At 36.5% G+C, this 20,916-nt stretch overlaps 2 protein-coding genes across 3 annotated transcripts in view; one reads left to right on the forward strand and one right to left on the reverse strand.

The window, feature by feature from the left end:
* The first annotated feature begins 496 nt into the window (after window positions 1-496).
* Window positions 497-3,742, forward strand: LOC102805763 (beta-lactamase domain-containing protein 2-like). Its single transcript, XM_085508473.1, has 3 exons — window positions 497-639; window positions 2,237-2,528; window positions 3,494-3,742. The coding sequence occupies exons 1-3, from the start codon at window positions 497-499 to the stop codon at window positions 3,740-3,742; spliced, it is 684 nt and encodes a 227-aa protein (XP_085364599.1).
* Window positions 3,743-7,350: 3,608 nt separating this feature from the next.
* Window positions 7,351-20,916, reverse strand: part of LOC100377321 (phospholipid scramblase 2-like) — a 38,674-nt gene continuing 25,108 nt past the window's right edge. The window contains exon 10 of one of the 2 annotated variants that reach the window (XM_002734761.4): window positions 7,351-8,785. In XM_002734761.4, the coding sequence (XP_002734807.3) occupies window positions 8,735-8,785 (51 nt within the window). In that variant the 3' untranslated portion in view covers window positions 7,351-8,734. Of the gene's footprint in view, window positions 10,219-20,916 lie in introns of both variants that reach the window. The other variant, XM_085490494.1, reaches the window with a different exon arrangement.

Raw genomic sequence — 20,916 nt, forward strand, 5'->3', positions numbered from 1 at the left:
GTGGGCAATGTCAATGCACTGAATATGTTATTGAATATAGTTTGTTTTACCCAAGAATCTAAAAAATAAAATTTATTTATTAAATAAGTCAATCAATCAATCAGTCAGTCAGTCAATTAGTCAGTCAGTCAGTCAGTCAGTCAGTCAGTCAGTCAGTCAGTCAGTCAGTCAATCAATCAATCAATCAATCAATCAATCAATCAATCAATAAATCATAATAGTGCAAGTATTATATATACATATAACTATACCACGAACAAATTAAGTCTATTAAATGTATTCGATTTGTTTTTGTATAATATAAAAAAATCATTAAATTAGTCTGGCAAAGTTTGGACCCCCCCCCCCCCATAAAAATAATCCTGTATCTGCCCCTGGTCCACGTGTATGCATTACATTAAAAAACATGGACTCGATGTAAATTGGACTATAAGTCCATTAAGTACAAAGTCGAGGTATCGCAAAGCACCATGGGATAATTGTAACGTCGGATGACATGGGTTACCAGCGGACTGTATTAGCAGTTATTGCTGTTTCTGTATTAATACAATATCTACCGAGTTTACTGAGTAAATCACCTCCTCCTTTAATCAACGGATATGTAGCGTCAGGTTTTGACGAAGTGAGGCGTGTTTTCAGGTAACATTCATGAACATGAGCCGCATTTATCGATAACAATCATACCAGGGTCAACAGTTAGTGTATATGGTTAGTTGGTTAATAATGAATATCCACACGGTCACTGTGAAAAGCAGTGACGTAACTTCATATATCGGGGGTTACGGATGATTCATTTCAATTTACGTTTAAAACCCTGTTGATGTTTTGGGTTATGTCTGTCTGTCAGTCTGTCTGGTGGATTTCTTAATAACGTGCCTGGACTGACAGTCAGCACAGATATTGAGATGAGGGCGCGACTTGTCACCCGAATCAACGGCTTTGCATATTGACAGAATACTACTTGTTGTACAATTTCAATCGTTGTTTGTCAATCTGGTCGTATATTGTAAGTTAACGAGGTGTGTTAATGTCTAAATAACATGTCTAAATTGCTATCGAGTTTTGTATGTCCGTGTCATTGACCCCCACAATAAGGAATGCCCGACCTCAATTTTGGTGAAACCTTCGAAGTTTTGTTGTTCTTTACAAAAATGGGTTGGTTAATGAAGATAGATCAACCCAAGTCGATATTATATTGCATTACGAGTTTTATTTACCAAGAAAAAAACAATAACTTGAAATACAAATATGATGCCCATTATTCAGTAATTATTCCAAATTAAGGTAAATTCACTTATTGTTTTAGTTAAATTCAATAGACAATTGGATTAACAGTTAAATTGACAGTAAATAGCGAAGACGACGGTGACATAGTTTGCATCTGTAGGTGCACGTGGTATTTGTGAAAGATTTTCTTCAAAACACAATCTAAAAAGACCATGAACTGCCGTATCAAAAGTAAATAATTACTGTACACTTTAATTATTAATCGTTATTGAAAACTAACATTATTTCATGCATGCGACGAACTGTGTTACACAGTCACCTGACAGTGTCGACGGGTAACTAGTTCTTAACCGACTTCAAGTAACGTTTCTTTTAACAGGCGACGTAGCCATACCCGTCTTCGCAATGCACTTGTATCATACACAAGAGACAAATCGAGAGGCAACGTGCTTTTCTTGGTGCGATGTCTCACAAATTGCTTCCTGCTCCGTAGTATTAATTTAATTTGTACTAGGCAAGATCAACATAATAATAAATGGCACTGACTAGTCAAAAACCATGCTCAAACCTGCTATACGACTCCACTCATTTAATAACACACTGGGGCTTTAGGCCAGCTACTTTTATGTTTGTAGTTGGGAATTTTGGCCAGATACACCACAACTTGCTACTCATTAATGCAAGAAATCACCCGCTCCAACGAAAGCGGTCGGTTGTTACTCGCGCTGTCAGCCTGAGTCACTTAGCCGATGTAAGAAATGTTTAAACCATAGTCTCTCGAGGTGTGGATGGACTGTGGTTAAACGTTACATCCACCACAATTCGCTCCAAATAGTTTGTTTATTAACTGTACTTTATAATTATTAGTGAACTCGATCCCGTGCGAATCCTAGCCCTCGATTATACCGTGGAGGTAAAAAATAAGTTTTAGCTGCATAATTATACTGACAGTAAATACCCTTCTCCGACAATGAACGACAATCTCTCTATAAATGTAATTTATCCACAGAGACCTACATGAAAATGGTTTAGACGCTGGGTCATCATTTGCTGTATACCACAAAGGTGAAAAAGTAGTTGACCTATGGGGTGGATATGCAAATTATGAAGCACGTGATCCATGGCTTGAAGACACGATAACGATAGTTTACTCAACAACTAAGGCAGTAGCGGCTATATGCGTTGCTATGGCAGTAGACCGTGGCTATTTGGATTATGATCAGAAAGTGTCTCACTATTGGCCAGATTTTGCACAGAATGGAAAGGAGAACATAACATTGAAACAACTTGTTCACCATGAGGTAAGCTCAGTAAAACGATTTTCTAAATTGTTCTTAATGTAAAGATTAATCATGCAATTTTACATATAATCTCGGGCCTAGTCTACAGTGGACTTGACACTTAGACTGGACTCATGAACTGGACTTAAACAACTTGTTTTGATTGTTAAATGAAGGACAGTACTGTCCCGTGGATTGAGGTAATGACGTAATGCTTTCGCTAACTTCAGTGAAAATACACGACTGATATCAAGTTTCATTACAGTCAACACATGCGTTTGTGATTTTTGCGTTCAGTTTTGAAAAACAATACACACTCATTCCGGAAATTGTATTTATTCAATGATACGACCTACCTTAGTTCTTAAAACCAGCATGACTTGTGACATATTCAGGGAAGTGGGTAGTATTACTACCATCAGTACCATCTCCTATTTAAAGTTAGCAGTGAATATAATATAGGTCATTAAAATGAGAATTCTAAAATGTATGTAAATTCACATTAAAATCAGTGCATACAAGATGCAGTGTCCAGCAACAAAAATGTTAAACAATTATCCAGACTGCCTGAAGAAACTACTACAGCTCCAAGAAGTCAAGTCCACGAGTTCAAGCCACTAGTCGAAATTGGCAGCGTATGATCTAAAAATCAACAAATGTACAATTCATGAGTACTGTCCTTATTATAAAACACGTTTTTTTAAAGCGGGAGGGTCGTCACCTGCGCACGCGCGGTAATCGTCCTAAGCGGCGATAACAACACAAGCTAAAAACGGAAAGGCTCATGGGTAGACCCTTGTTTGTAAACAATGACATGCTATGGCCATCTGACGCATGCGTAGGTGACCACCCTCCCGCTTTAAGTTCAGTCCATAAGTGCAGTCAATTCAGTCCACCAATCCAGTTCGACTATGCCAGAATTTTGAGGATTTGCCAATACTCATACCAGACATAACTACATGCTTGGTCTTGCATTTAAATTAAAGGCGGGACTTGCAGTTCCATACGTACACCCGGATATTACAACAGTAAGAGACACTGACAAATTATTTAAACTATTAGCTAAGACAACACCTACATGGGAGCCCGGAACAGCACATGGCTACCACGCCATCACGTATGGCTGGTTTTTAAGTGGTGTATTGCGACATGCAGACCCAAAACATAGAACTATTGGACAGTTTTTCAAGGAAGAAGTGGCAGATGTATTTGGCAAGTATTTGGCAGACTCTTAGTTAAGATTCTAACAGATCTTGAAAGCAAATGGCTGCCAAGATCTCGTTGATAGCGAGAGAGCCACGAGACTTGTTTTCTGCAACTCAAAAAGTGTTCAATTCTCTCCCGTCAACGCTTTTATTTTTCTACTGATATATGTAACCATGGTAACAGTGGAAGCGATGACGAGTGAGAATGAAATACTATTTGAAGACAAGTGACGTGGCTTCCTTGATCTCAACCGCAGTCAGTTGGCGTGCAAGAGATGATAAAATGAATGCGATTAATCTACCGGAAATTACTGTTAAAATACTGAGAACTGTTATAGTTTCTGATTTTACATTGGTTTCTATGATGGAAATATTTCATCACATTTTGAACAAATTATAGTGTTCTCTGTTATGGTGCCAACGTAATATTCCGAGGGGAACTCGTGTTAACGATAATATCTAATACACAGTATCACGCATTTGACCGGGGCTTTGAAAAACAAACATTTTCTTCGACACATTTGGACATAGCAACGCAGCTAGTACGCTGTCAGTCCCCGGCAATGTCATTATTTTTTGTGTATAGGTATTGACTTTCACATCGGCTTACCCAGGGAGGAGTATTACAGAGTAGCCAGAATACAACGTCCACATAAGCTGTCCTATATGAAGCACGTGTTCAATGCAAAATACAGACGGATAATACAGGATCTCATCTTTAGACCCGACGGTCTAACCCATAAAGCGTTAAACTTTCCCGATCTGCTTGCGCCAGTAAGTATGTAGTTGTATATCCCTTCTTATAATTAACGTTGTAACCCACATTTGTTTGGTAGAACAGTACAGCCCTGATACAAAACCTTCTAAGATGATTGTTCTAAAACTTGAAATGCTTATTTGTAAAATCGTAGTTTTGTGTCTGACCATTGCGAAAAATCATGTCATTAAAGGCTGGATTATTACGTGTATGAGAGTTTAAATTTGAGGGCAGATTATTTCATGTGTTATTCTTTTCACGGAAATGGACACTATTAATTATTTACCGCAGACGCTTTGTTCCACAATTTTTCTTTCCCGCAATATTGTAGCCAGATCAGAATACTCCATGTTCACCCCTTGTACGCCAATAAAATTTAAGTATCAAATTTACTGCGTGAAAATCTTCCTGAATTTTGCAGTGATACCCTACCATATTACAATTATTATTTTACTACCATTACTAGTGTCTGTCGAATGCAAACACTTTTCTCGTTTCGCAGGATGAACGGCAAAACACGTACTCATTACAGTCATTAGAAATCCCATCAGCTACAGGTATTGGTACAGCCAGGGCATTGGCTAAATTATATGCTATATTGAATAACGGAGGTGAGTGGGAAGGAAAACGATTGCTATCCAGTGAACTGATCAAGAAATTCACCGAATGTAATGAGCACAGAGTAGATGAAGTGTTGCTGTATAAGAGGGTATATTGTCATGGTATGCTCGGTAAACAACCAGTAAGTATTTTGTTAGTGTATGTACAAAAGTATTTGACCTTTGAGCGCATCGGCATTCTTTGGCCTGTTAGCTACCGCTCGCGTGAAAAAAGGAAGAGTGATTGGCGTTGATGCACTTCAAAGTTATGTGCATACATTTTACTGTTGCCAGCTCCAGTTTTGCGTTGATTTGTCGTTGTACGAACCAGGTTACCTCAACCATGTCACGGATTGACAGTGACATATAGATAATGTGTTTTTCGTTTACACAAGCACAATGAAAACAAAATAATTTACACATCTTTCTATCCGTACGCACATTGGAATATATTTCTGTGGGACAATATACAATAGTAATACTATGTTAATGGATATCTATAATATTGATCAAACTTATGAAAAACTGAGACAAACTGTACTACCAACTTGAAGAACTGATTATAAATTCGATCCTCTTACTGCGACGAGCGCAATAACCAGTCGATTGTTCCAAGTTGGGGACTGGTTCCGTCAACCGCTATTGACAACTCTCTATATCGGAAAATGTATCGTAATATCTACAGTTCTTAGTTTAAAGATACCAACAGAGTCAGGTAATCAACACTACATTTGTGGGATTACCCCATTGTAAAATTAGCGTTAAGCAACTATAATAGGTATCCGACTAATTGATTTAATTCTGGTACACGTGTTACTTTACATCAACACACAATAATTATGTTTTTGTTATCTTTTTCAGTACAAATCTCACCGCGTATTCGGTCACACGGGTTATGGAGGTCAAGGCGCATTTTTTGATCCATATACAAACACTACACTTGCATTTATCGCGTCGAAGCTGTCAATATATAGTATGGGCGATGATGAACGATATTTAGCGCTTGTGAAATCCACATATGATAGCATCACTAATTTGGAAAATTAAAAATAAACTCATTATTAAAAGAGAAATATTAGTGTTTATATAGTGAATGAGTGATAGCTACAAACTTGAACAATTAAAATGAATAACAGAGAAAGAACAGATAACTGCAATGACGAAATGGACAATAACTGCAATGATATTATTAAACCATGTGGCCAATCATGGTTATATCGCGTCGGGCATACCAAAAATGCATTACACTATAACTTAAGGTAAAGTGAATGAAATACAAAGTCATGGATATTGTCTCAGGAACCACGAACATTCAACACATACTAACTTAATATAAAAAACATAGTGGGTCAGTAAGCTTAACACCATCACATTAGATGAAACGCGTACCTTATACTGGAACCACTCAGTTTTTCCAAATGCACCATTCACCATCGTTATACATTTCACACTCCACATATGCTTAGCTATTGTATTGATTTCCTAGTTCTGGCAACTTCTTCAGGCATTGTGTGTATCACCTATTTAGTCTATCCTCCAATAGATAGCAACTATCAGTTTTATTGTTTCACGAATCATGGTACTGATCTTAAATACAGACTAACCATGCCCTCTAGTGTCAGAGCACTTCAGTGACGTCAACAAGACGTACATGGGCGAAGATTTTATCTTTCAATCGACCTTTGTTTGGTTGTGTACTATTTCGTCATATTAAATATAATAAAATTCCTCAAAAACACAAAGGCGTTATGTATGAGGCGCATTACATTGCTCATATTACACGAATCTATTGTGATATATTATGCATATATCATGAATTGATACACCATGCAAATTAGAGGTTCGTGACATATACAAGTAAATACAATGCATAACACATGTAGTGTTTAATGCATATGAATTATTGTTATTTGTAACCACCCGATTGACAGCTACTGGCGCCTAAATTTGGTATATGTTTAAACTACAATGAGCATCCGATTCAAATTATGGAGAATAGCTTTTAAAATAATTAATGCTCTTTAATCTTTGGTCATTACATTAACCATTTTTCGTTTGCTGCGAGATCCCGTTTTATGCATGAAATCGACGTAAACACATGTCATAGTGACGCCAACAGCCGTTCAGATTGTTTAGCTTTTGGTTTCTATGGTTTCTAAGAAGATACACTCAGAGTAGTTCACTATATATGCATAATTCGGATGAAATTAAAGCTTACCATCATAATATCATGGTGTTTTAATTTAGTACCATAAAACAATATTAATCACAGCTGACTAAAATTATTTAGGTACACCATATAAGATTTATTAAATTACGACTATTATTACTACATTAAGGTTAATCAAATAAAAACAAATATTTCATTTCACAGATTAAACCAATAAACTTGCACAATGCAATAACGCATGTAAGCATTTATATGTCCATTACAAGGTTATTTAACAATAAATACAAAATAATGAAGTCTCAGTTGATAAACAACAATATTAAAAACGTGCTTCAATATAAAGTTTAAAATACATCAGAGATAGCAATGCAAGAGCCCACACATGTGAACAAAATTCTAAAAATGAATTATATATAGTTAATTTTCTACAAGATATTTTAAAATATAGGACATACCATATAAGAAGGTTTAACTTTACGACATAATAAAAAAGCCAGAAAGTGGACACATGCATGGCCCACATTTTTCAGACAAGAATACATACAACTGTCACTGATGACACCTTAATGCCATGGACACTTTTTGGCTGTAAAATGTCGAGTTAAACTTATAAAAGCGAATTAATAGTTACCATCACCATCTGTAAATATTTGTAATGTCGATCTACTTCATTTATGTATGCTCTGTATTACCTTGAGATGTGTCAACATCTGGTTGACCCAGACTGATAAGTACATCAAAGGTAAAAGGTATACAACTATTTTATAAACTGAGAATGAGATTAAAAATAATAATAAGCTAGTTAAAAAAATATTTGAAATACATATATATGTGTGTAAACAAAATGTTTCCTTGAATAAAAGTTCAGAGCATGTAATATTAGTTTAGCTTCATATGACAATGTTGTATAGCAGTCGAGCCACTCATGTGTGCATTGCAACATTAGATATGATGTACATCAAAGATTTGTAATTTAAGGGAAAGCAACTGGTGTGATATGCGAAGGAGGAAGTTATGCAAATCAAGAGATGACAACTAGATAAGCTATTATAGAAACACTAATACCATAGCTCATGTTTTGGAAGACAATCTTTTCTTAGTTACCAACAAACTTCACCAATGCATCGCATAGATAAATGCTTGCACACACTTTGCTTTCTCTTGTTTGTAAATCCTTGCACAGAATAATGTTTGTAATATTTCATGAACAAAGGTCAGATGATACTGAAATGCAAGTGGCAAACCAACTTAAAAATAGATAGTACTCAAAATAATGTAAAAATAGAACAATTGACAAATCGAGTAGTTAGAATGAAGGAACATATGCCGAATTTATGACTTATTTAATTTGAATTTGCTGACAACCGTCCTTTCTTAAAACCGAATGATGCTAGATTTTTTGAAATTAGGCATGCGCCATATTTTTGAATTAATAATCTTTGAATGCACAATAAGTAAAAATGCCAGTTTAAGGAGCATTGATTATCCATTAAATGCTAATCTTTGTGATCTTTCTTTTTCTTTGGGTCTTCAAAGTACATGAAATCCTGTAATGAAAAGTTGCACTTCATAAGGAATCCATATTTAGCCATTAAAGCAACTCGTTGAATATAGTGAATAAAAGGTGCAAGCTCAGTTAGAATAACTGTATATTTAAGCTAGATAAAAGCAATATAGCGTATAAGAGAAGTAATGTGCAGTGAAGACACAATAGTTGAAACAATGTAAACTATGCTTAAAATTGTAGGAATGAGAAACATTTCACCTTTGCGTTATAATATTCATATAAAACAGGGTCATGAAAATAAATGGGTCCGGGTATTCATACAGTTTTTGTTTTGTTATCGGATAATGATGCAAGTAGTGTTAAATACTTGCACACTGTTGGAAGACAATATTACATGCTATCAAAAATACCAGACTATAAAAAAAAAACTAATATGAAACAAAAACTCTATGAGCTATTTAATTTTGAAATTCCCCAAATGTTAATAAAACTAAGTTGGGAGAACGACTCATTTGTACAGCCATCGACCCAGTGAATATACATATGCTAAACTGGTCATATTTCTGACATCCTTGCAAAGTGTGCAGAGATTATGAAGAGATTGCATTTTGGCACTTTTATCACAAACTTTAGTTTTGAGTATGTTGATGCCAGGACTGCCTAAATTGACAAAATGCAAGAACAATTATTTATAGGGCTCTGAGTGACCACAGGCCTACATCTATACCCCAAGTTGGTGATCAAGATTAAATTTAACAATACAATGTCACAAAATCAGTATTTATACATGTTTCAATGCCCGAAAAAAAAGTGAGGTTGAATATTTTACATACTCTACGTAACAATACGGATTAATAAATATATATAATTACTAAATACTACAGTGAACCCGCACTCTTGTAAAGACAAATTCAGAGACGCCAACATCAGTCTCTAAGTCGAAATGATATATTAAAATAGAATGACATTGATATATTTAAAAGAAAATTAAAATAGAATGACATTGATATTAGGCTTGTCACTTATACTAATATCATAATCTCCCCAACTTGGAATCCTAGCTAATAAACATCACATCCACAATTATCAAGGACGATATATATGCTACAACAAATATAATCTATATTAATGATGCTCTCATGCTGTTGATCCACAATCGTGTACAGCTTTTCTTTAAAACACTCTCATGTTCAGGTATAAAAAACGATTTGCAAATAAATCAAGTTTTAGGTGTCCCAGTAATTACACAGCTAGAAATGGTTTACTTATTATAACAGGTTAATTCACATTCATTTGCCAACATCAATGGTAAAAAGATCTAATTTAATTATCTTGATGTTGGTAATTGAACAGTGGTTCCCACATAAACAGTGATGGGTGTTAATGAAAATTCTAATCAAATTAATATGTTAATTTCTATGGAGTTTTCTGTTATTGATGATTGTTTTTTGGCTGCTCAAAGTACATAAAGTCCTGGAAAAATAAAAAAAATCTACAGTTACAAAGTGCAGAGCATCAACATGCTTTTTTTCTACTAAATTAGCTTTCAATGAAGGAATTCATATACAGTACTCATTTCGCCGAACCTCCCGCCCGCTTCCGGATTTCGATCGCTTTTTTTCCGCTCGCTTTGTTCAATTCGACCGCGCAATTTCCGTTTTTTTTTTTCGACCGCGCAAATCCGGAAGTATCCGCTCGCTCGCCTGACAGCGAAACCGCCCGCATTTACAGTTCATTACCTACTGTTTCATGTACAAGTGTATCATTTTTGTTTTTATGATGTTAAAATAAGAATAAATACAATCAGAAATTTATAGAACGACCGTTGAAAAAAATACGGTGGATCACACGGCCATATAAAATTGGTAATAATACATACGCGTGATAATAATGTCCACCATAAACAAGATCGAACCAAACATGTGAAATCAAATACGACACTGACACAGACACAACTAATATGAAATAAAACCATTATATTTTTGGTGGAGAGCGAAAAATGTCTACTGTAGAGTACGGTATTCGTTGAGTAACCGTGTGTAGGGTAACGGTTGTCATGCACGCATGGTTTGGGTTTAACACGGGTCAAGTTGTAGTTTAGCTGCGGTTCCGTAGCTCTTTGGTGCGACCTACAATCGAATTTCGCCCTAACAATTTCATTTGGACGTCTTTTTTTTAATTTTGTTGTTGTACGTCGAACATAGAGCTACGGGATCTATCACCGTTTAAAAACAGAAATCTGGCATACGTAAATTAAATCGCTTTTGCTTTCGATTACGATGGTGTGACATACCTTTATTGTGAATTGATAGCTGGATGAATAACATACAAACTTTTGTTTGCAATTTGTGTTTATAAATAAGCAATAATTTGTGATATTTTACAATTACCGCGGAAACCAAGCAAATTACGAGAAAACGACAGCCATTGACATCCCACACTCCCTAGCGCAGAATAAATGTAATCTCGTTTGACGGTCATGTGATACAGTGGTGGAAGAATAAAACTCACTCTTCCCGTTATTCTAATTGTTCCAACAAAGCAATCACATACAGTATTTATAATTGTATGATTTTTGTTTAATAATAGAAACTAGTTGCATAAACGCAATTTATCTACTGATTTCGGTCACGTGGTACAAAATTATAGGTCTCGCGTAATTTGCTATAGGTCTCGCGTAACTCTGTAGTCCAAAATGGCGTCTTTCGTCTTGTTATTTTTCTGCGACTCTGTGTACGGTAAATAAAGTCATTTTTTTATGACCACCGTCATCATTTCACAGCGCAAATAGGTTCTGGTCATTGTTTGGAAGTAAATAAACATAGTGAGTACTTTCGAAGGTCTTAAAATGTGATTTTCGCGACGACCAAATTTGGCATGTGGATTTTAACCGGTATTCAGTCGCACAAGGCCCCATAGCCCTATGGGCCGGCCAGAGTCAGTCACGTAAATAATGCGGTCGGCAACATAGGGCTATGATTCCACAGCTAGTTGTAGTTATGTTAAAATCCGTGCACTGAAGAATATCTGCAGGATTAGTAAGACTGTGAAAAAAACGATTGATCGATTGTTATAGAATGACCGTAGTGTACAATTTGTCAAACAAATACAATACTGTAGAGGGGGTAATTATTCACTAGGTTTTAATTTAGCTTATTTCGCTGACTGGAAAAATGCGCTAAATTAAAACACAGTGAATATGTAAAATTTAGCATAGAACACATTATCTAAATGACGAAACCGTGAATTTAAAACCCACTGAATATGCCCGAAATGGTAAATCAGTGAAATTTAAACCCAGTGAAAATTAGTCATTTTACAGTACTTGCAAATGTAATGTCGGCCAGCACCCATCTTACTTGTCCGAAGTTGTCGAAGCCGACATCACTGGAGATCGCGTTTTTTAACTAGGCGGCTGGCAAGCGGACTAACACGTTACATAAACCTGTTGAATTACAATTATGTTTTGTATGTTTGCGCCCAATGTCTCGTTATAAAATAAAGGATTCAAATTTTGCAGGGTATTCCGTTTTTTGCGAACTCTGGGCGAAATACTTGCATGAGCTGTACGTAGTTCACTTACAGCCAAAACAAAGTCAGCTTGGACATTAAGTTGTGAGACGCGACAAAACAAACGCTGCCAGTGATAGATTACGTGAATAAAAGAACAAAATAAACGCAATCAAAGGCGCCGACCACACGCTTTGAAAATAAATAGAACGCGTTGCTAAGAGGAATCGCACCTGCATCTCGACGACGTCTCCGGTCATGAGCAGGGTTTGCCGCGTCTTAGAAAAATTGAAAGTTAAAAAAGGAATCAGTGTCGGGGAACCATTCACAATGTTTGCATGAAAAATCCCACGCGAAAGCGTTTTTTTTTTTCCTGTTACAAACACTATGATACCTGAATCCCGATTAATTCATAAATATGAATCGGTAAGGGTCAATTTCCTGCAATCCTTCAAGATTAAATTTGCCTCCGAAAATCTTTCTAACGATGAGCTGGAAGATTGCCATAATTGAGTGCCACCATTTCTGTTCTAAGATTTATTCAGTATAATAATACAAATGTTCACCCCAACAGAGGTGGACATACAGTTTTAGCGACCCGAAGAGCTCATTGTCAACCAAGGCGAAGCTCTACGATAAAGACTTTCCGTTCCCAATAAATAATAATAAGAAAAAAACTTCTCGTTCCCGACATTATGAAATTCTTTCGTTTTGGGGGAAAAAACCTGGAAAAAAAAACCTGATTTTGACAAAATAATTTAGAAATTGATATTAAGAATAATTCATAACGAAATCTATTTCATATGTACCCATAATTTTTTTTTCATAATTACTGATTACACACGAATATTACAGAAAAAAATAATTTGCTATATTATCTATATTTGTGCCTTTTATTTGTCTTGAATCGTGACTGAAAGGAGCTAGATGAAATTACAAACTATGTAGTGTGTTCGACAACTCGTGTATGAACAACAATTTTAATAAATATGATTTTACTTGGAAAAATTACTGTATTTTTCTACATAAAAACAAAAGAATTTCACAATGTCTTTGTTATCATAGCGTTGTTGGTAATAGTTGAAAATGATACATCCACGTGAACCTGCTTATATGAGATCGAAGGAGTCTGTTTTCAACAGCCGTATACATCTAACTGCGTCATCGCTAAGTTTCCTTGTGAACCACGAGTTCTGTTCCTTGTTTGCACGTTATCATGTTCACACAATCGCAGACATTATTTGTAAGGGTGCCCTTTGAAATGGCACATTTTCTCGATGTTTTAGCGAGTACTCCGCGAGTATATGGCTTGTTCTCACATCAGCATAATTTTCCTCGAGTTCACTCATCGCTTTCCCACATGCACTTCTCGTTCTTTGCTGCTAACTTTTTTTGCACTCTAATATGGTGTTGTTTTTGTCTTTCTAAACATCGAGTTTATTTTTGACATTCAACGAGATCGCTTGAATTTTGAATTTGATGACGGTTCGAATTTATCCACTTTTATAGTGATCAACATTGCGTTCGAGTAGAGTTACTAGTAATTACAAGCCTGATTTACATTTTTCTTGCGGTGTTTTTCGTCAATGTATTAAATATAAGTGCTTTGGAAATAACATAATTATATTGCGCGAGTGAAAGAGTTTGGTGAGACTGTCACAACACGTTTTATTTATTGCCAACGCGCGTGGTCGGCGCCTCTGATTGCGTTTATTTTGTATTTTTGTTTTCAAAATGTATCACTGGCTGCGTTTGTTTTGTTTTCCTCAACAAATTAACTGTTCCGAGATCTCTTTCATTTTTCGTCCGGCTGCTGCCAATCCAATAATTCGTCGCCGCATGTACTCAGACAAGCGATTAATCGTCACAGTCATTATACTAGTAGTTTAAGTCCAATTGATTTGTAGAAATTCAGCTATGCGATATTTATATGTGCAGTTTTGTTTTGCGCACCCAGACACGAGCAAAAGTTAACCAATAGATTTTCTGAACTACAGCATTCGTATTACTTGTGCTAATTGACTAAGGGTCATAGTGAGAGTTGCGTTCGAAAATAACAAAGTGTCAAATTATTTTGAGCGCCGTTCGGAATAAATTTAGTCAAAATCACACACAGAAACACACACACAACACACAAATACTAGTACTCAATACATATCGCGATTGACCAGTTATATATCTGCTTGAACTACACACACAAGGGCGTAAATATGTAAATACAGGTCACAGTTCGACTTGCGTAGCAAACGTTACAATGTGTCAAGTGATTTGAAGGCGTCTTTGTTCCAAAACAGAGAAGCAATAGGCGTTGTGTTTTGAATCGTCATTAAAACCTAAATTTATTACGAATGAAAACGTAAGTTTATACATACAATGTACGATCATTGTTACTCCAGCGGTCGGCTGGCAAGCGGACGATGTTTCTGAAGCCAGCCATAGCAGGAGTGAGCGAGCGAACAAAAGCGAGCGAGCGAGCGAACAAAAGCGAACGCGAGCGAGCGGAAAAAAAGCGGTCGGTTTCCGGTCGGAAAACAGCGAGCGGTCGGAAATTAAGCGATAAGCGGTCGGAAAAAAAGCGATAAAAGGGGGAGGTTGGGCGGAATGAGTACTGTACATGTAGTATAATCTGCATGTAAGCAATGCATAGATTAAACCAAGTATGTTGCAGCAAGATATTATATATGTGCAAATTTCTGGGAAATTTTGGGGGAAATGAATATGTTAGAATCAGATGACCTGAATGTGTCTTCTGTATGTTAGAATCAGATGACCTGAATGTGTCTTCTGTATGTTAGAATCAGATGACCTGAGTGTGTCTTCTGTATGTTAGAATCAGATGACCTGAATGTGTCTTCTGTATGTTAGAATCAGATGACCTGAATGTGTCTTCTGTATGTTAGAATCAGATGACCTGAATGTGTCTTCTGTATGTTAGAATCAGATGACCTGAGTGTGTCTTCTGTATGTTAGAATCAGATGACTTGAATGCGTCTTCTGTATGTTAGAATCATATGACCTGACTGTGTCTTCTGTATGTTAGAATCAGATGACCTGAGTGTGTCTTCTGTATGTTAGAATCAGATGACCTGAATGTGTCTTCTGTTTGTTAGAATCAGATGACTTGAATGTGTCTTCTGTATGTTAGAATCAGATAACCTGAATGTGTCTTCTGTATGTTAGAATCAGATGACCTGAGTGTGTCTTCTGTATGTTAGAATCAGATGACCTGAATGTGTCTTCTGTATGTTAGAATCAGATGACCTGAGTGTGTCTTCTGTATGTTAGAATCATATGACCTGAATGTGTCTTCTGTATGTTAGAATCAGATGACCTGAGTGTGTCTTCTGTATGTTAGAATCATATGACCTGAATGTGTCTTCTGTATGTTAGAATCAGATAACCTGAGTGTGTCTTCTGTATGTTAGAATCAGATGACCTGAATGTGTCTTCTGTATGTTAGAATAAGATGACCTGAATGTGTCTTCTGTATGTTAGAATCAGATGACCTGAATGTGTCTTCTGTATGTTAGAATCAGATGACCTGAATGTGTCTTCTGTATGTTAGAATCAGATGACCTGAATGTGTCTTCTGTATGTTAGAATCAGATGACCTGAATGTGTCTTCTGTATGTTAGAATCAGATGACCTGAATGTGTCTTCTGTATGTTAGAATCAGATGACCTGAATGTGTCTTCTGTATGTTAGAATCAGATGACCTGCATGTGTCTTCTGTATGTTAGAATCAGATGACCTGAATGTGTCTTCTGTATGTTAGAATCAGATGACCTGAGTGTGTCTTCTGTATGTTAGAATCAGATGACCTGAATGTGTCTTCTGTATGTTAGAATCAGATGACCTGAGTGTGTCTTCTGTATGTTAGAATCAGATGACCTGAGTGTATCTTCTGTATGTTAGAATCAGATGACCTGAATGTGTCTTCTGTATGTTAGAATCAGATGACCTGAATGTGTCTTCTGTATGTTAGAATCAGATGACCTGAGTGTGTCTTCTGTATGTTAGAATCAGATGACCTGAGTGTGTCTTCTGTATGTAAGAATCAAATGACCTGAATGTGTCTTCTGTATGTTAGAATCAGATGACCTGAGTGTGTCTTCTGTATGTTAGAATCAGATGACCTGAATGTGTCTTCTGTATGTTAGAATCAGATGACCTGAGTGTGTCTTCTGTATGTTAGAATCAGATGACCTGAATGTGTCTTCTGTATGTTAGAATCAGATGACCTGAGTGTGTCTTCTGTATGTTAGAATCAGATGACCTGAGTATGTCTTCTGTATGTTAGAATCAGATTACCTGAGTATGTCTTTTGTATGTTAGAATCAGATGACCTGAATGTGTCTTCTGTATGTTAGAATCAGATGACCTGAATGTGTCTTCTGTATGTTAGAATCAGATGACCTGAGTGTGTCTTCTGTATGTTAGAATCAGATGACCTGAATGTGTCTTCTGTATGTTAGAATCAGATGACCTGAGTGTGTCTTCTGTATGTTAGAATCAGATGACCTGAATGTGTCTTCTGTATGTTAGAATCAGATGACCTGAGTGTGTCTTCTGTATGTTAGAATCAGATGACCTGAGTGTGTCTTCTGTATGTTAGAATCAGATGACCTGAGTGTGTCTTCTGTATGTTAGAATCAGATGACCTGAGTGTGTCTTCTGTATGTTAGAATCAGATGACCTGAGTGTGTCTTCTGTATGTTAGAATCAGATGACCTGAGTGTGTCTTCTGTATGTTAGAATCAGATGACCTGAGTGTGTCTTCTGTATGTTAGAATCAGATGACCTGAGTGTGTCTTCTGTATGTTAGAATCAGATGACCTGAGTGTGTCTTCTGTATGTTAGAATCAGATGACCTGAATGTGTCTTCTGTATGTTAGAATCAGATGACCTGAATGTGTCTTCTGTATGTTAGAATCAGATGACCTGAATGTGTCTTCTGTATGTTAGAATCAGATGACCTGAATGTGTCTTCTGTATGTTAGAATCAGATGACCTGAATGTGTCTTCTGTATGTTAGCATAAGATGACCTGAATGTGTCTTCTGTATGTTAGAATCAGATGACCTGAATGTGTCTTCTGTATGTTAGAATCAGATGACCTGAATGTGTCTTCTGTATGTTAGAATCAGATGACCTGAATGTGTCTTCTGTATGTTAGAATCAGATGACCTGAATGTGTCTTCTGTATGTTAGAATCAGATGACCTGAATGTGTCTTCTGTATGTTAGAATCAGATGACCTGAATGTGTCTTCTGTATGTTAGAATCAGATGACCTGAATGTGTCTTCTGTATGTTAGAATCAGATGACCTGAATGTGTCTTCTGTATGTTAGAATCAGATGACCTGAGTGTGTCTTCTGTATGTTAGAATCAGATGACCTGAATGTGTCTTCTGTATGTTAGAATCAGATGACCTGAGTGTGTCTTCTGTATGTTAGAATCAGATGACCTGAGTGTATCTTCTGTATGTTAGAATCAGATGACCTGAATGTGTCTTCTGTATGTTAGAATCAGATGACCTGAATGTGTCTTCTGTATGTTAGAATCAGATGACCTGAGTGTGTCTTCTGTATGTTAGAATCAGATGACCTGAGTGTGTCTTCTGTATGTAAGAATCAAATGACCTGAATGTGTCTTCTGTATGTTAGAATCAGATGACCTGAGTGTGTCTTCTGTATGTTAGAATCAGATGACCTGAATGTGTCTTCTGTATGTTAGAATCAGATGACCTGAGTGTGTCTTCTGTATGTTAGAATCAGATGACCTGAGTGTGTCTTCTGTATGTTAGAATCAGATGACCTGAATGTGTCTTCTGTATGTTAGAATCAGATGACCTGAATGTGTCTTCTGTATGTTAGAATCAGATGACCTGAATGTGTCTTCTGTATGTTAGAATCAGATGACCTGAATGTGTCTTCTGTATGTTAGAATCAGATGACCTGAGTGTGTCTTCTGTATGTTAGAATCAGATGACCTGAATGTGTCTTCTGTATGTTAGAATCAGATGACCTGAGTGTGTCTTCTGTATGTTAGAATCAGATGACCTGAATGTGTCTTCTGTATGTTAGAATCAGATGACCTGAGTGTGTCTTCTGTATGTTAGAATCAGATGACCTGAGTGTGTCTTCTGTATGTTAGAATCAGATGACCTGAGTGTGTCTTCTGTATGTTAGAATCAGATGACCTGAATGTGTCTTCTGTATGTTAGAATCAGATGACCTGAGTGTGTCTTCTGTATGTTAGAATCAGATGACCTGAGTGTGTCTTCTGTATGTTAGAATCAGATGACCTGAGTGTGTCTTCTGTATGTTAGAATCAGATGACCTGAGTGTGTCTTCTGTATGTTAGAATCAGATGACCTGAGTGTGTCTTCTGTATGTTAGAATCAGATGACCTGAATGTGTCTTCTGTATGTTAGAATCAGATGACCTGAGTGTCTTCTGTATGTTAGAATCAGATGACCTGAGTGTGTCTTCTGTATGTTAGAATCAGATAACCTGAATGTGTCTTCTGTATGTTAGAATCAGATGACCTGAGTGTATCTTCTGTATGTTAGAATCATATGACCTGAGTGTGTCTTCTGTATGTTAGAATCAGATGACCTGAATGTGTTTCTGTATGTTAGAATCAGATGACCTGAGTGTATCTTTTGTATGTTAGAATAAGATGACCTGAGTGTATCTTCTGTATGTTAGAATCAGATGACCTGAATGTGTCTTCTGTATGTTAGAATCAGATGACCTGAGTGTGTCTTCTGTATGTTAGAATCAGATGACCTGAGTGTGTCTTCTGTATGTTAGAATCAGATGACCTGAGTGTGTCTTCTGTATGTTAGAATCAGAGGACCTGAATGTGTCTTCTGTATGTTAGAATCAGATGACCTGAGTGTGTCTTCTGTATGTTAGAATCAGATGACCTGAATGTGTCTTCTGTATGTTAGAATCAGATGACCTGAATGTGTCTTCTGTATGTTAGAATCAGATGACCTGAATGTATCTTCTGTATGTTAGAATCAGATGACCTGAATGTGTCTTCTGTATGTTAGAATCATATGACCTGAATGTGTCTTCTGTATGTTAGAATCAGATGACCTGAGTGTGTCTTCTGTATGTTAGAATCAGATGACCTGAGTGTGTCTTCTGTATGTTAGAATCAGATGACTTGAATGTGTCTTCTGTATGTTAGAATCAAATGACTTGAATGTGTCTTCTGTATGTTAGAATCAGATGACCTGAATGTGTCTTCTGTATGTTAGAATCAGATGACCTGAATGTATCTTCTGTATGTTAGAATCAGATGACCTGAATGTGTCTTCTGTATCTTAGAATCAGATGACCTGAGTGTATCTTTTGTATGTTAGAATCAGATGACCTGAGTGTGTCTTCTGTATCTTAGAATCAGATGACCTGAATGTGTCTTCTGTATGTTAGAATCATATGACTTGAATATGTCTTCTGTATGTTAGAAACAGATGATCTGCGTATGTCTTCTGTATGTTAGAATCAGATGACCTGCGTATATCTTCTGTTTGTTAGAATCAAATGACCTGCGTATATCTTCTGTTTGTTAGAATCAGATGACCTGAGTGTGTCTTCAGTATGTTAGAATCAGATGACTTGAGTGTCTTCTGTATGTTAGAATCAGATGACCTGAGTGTGTCTTCTGTATGTTAGAATCAGATGATCTGAATGTGTCTTCTGTATGTTAGAACCAGATGACATGCGTATGTCTTCTGTATGTTAGAATCAGATGACCTGAATGTGTCTTCTGTATGTTAGAATCATATGACTTGAATGTGTCTTCTGTATGTTAGAATCAGATGACCTGAATGTGTCTTCTGTATGTTAGAATCAGATGACCTGAGTGTGTCTTCTGTATGTTAAAATCAGATGACCTGAATGTGTCTTCTGTATGTTAGAATCAGATGACTTGAATGTGTCTTCTATGTTAGAATCAGATGACCTGAGAGTGTCTTCTGTATGTTAGAATCAGATAACCTGAATGTGTCTTCTGTATGTTAGAATCAAATGACCTGAATGTGTCTTCTATGTTAGAATCAGATGACCTGAGTGCGTCTTCTGTATGTTAGAATCAGATAACCTGAATGTGTCTTCTGTATGTTAGAATCAGATGACCTGAGTATGTCTTCTGTATGTTAGAATCAGATGACCTGAGTATGTCTTCTGTATGTTAGAATCAGATTACCTGAGTATGTCTTTTGTATGTTAGAATCAGATGACCTGAATGTGTCTTCTGTATGTTAGAATCAGATGACCTGAGTGTGTCTTCTGTATGTTAGAATCAGATGACCTGAGTGTGTCTTCTGTATGTTAGAATCAGATGACCTGAATGTGTCTTCTATATGTTAGAATCAGATGACCTGATGGTGTCTTCTGTATGTTAGAATCAGATAACCTGAGTGTGTCTTCTGTATGTTCGAATCATATGACCCGAGTGTGTCTTCTGTATGTTAGAATCAGATGACCTGAGTGTGTCTTCTGTATGTTAGAATCACATGACCTGAATGTGTCTTCTGTATGTTAGAATCACATGACCTGAATGTGTCTTCTGTATGTTAGAATCAGATGACCTGAGTATGTCTTCTGTATGTTAGAATCAGATGACCTGAGTGTGTCTTCTGTAT

The sequence above is a fragment of the Saccoglossus kowalevskii genome, chromosome 15 (assembly GCF_978046115.1).
Source record: "Saccoglossus kowalevskii chromosome 15, keSacKowa6.1, whole genome shotgun sequence".
NCBI lineage: Eukaryota > Metazoa > Hemichordata > Enteropneusta > Harrimaniidae > Saccoglossus > Saccoglossus kowalevskii.

Coding starts and splice junctions, on each gene's coding strand:
- LOC102805763 (XM_085508473.1), top strand. CDS start 497: ATGGGTTACCAGCGGACTGTATTAGCAGTTATTGCTGTTTCTGTATTA. Junction 640..2,236: donor GAAGTGAGGCGTGTTTTCAG/GTAACATTCATG, acceptor ATTTATCCACAG/AGACCTACATGAAAATGGTT. Junction 2,529..3,493: donor AACAACTTGTTCACCATGAG/GTAAGCTCAGTA, acceptor TTTAAATTAAAG/GCGGGACTTGCAGTTCCATA.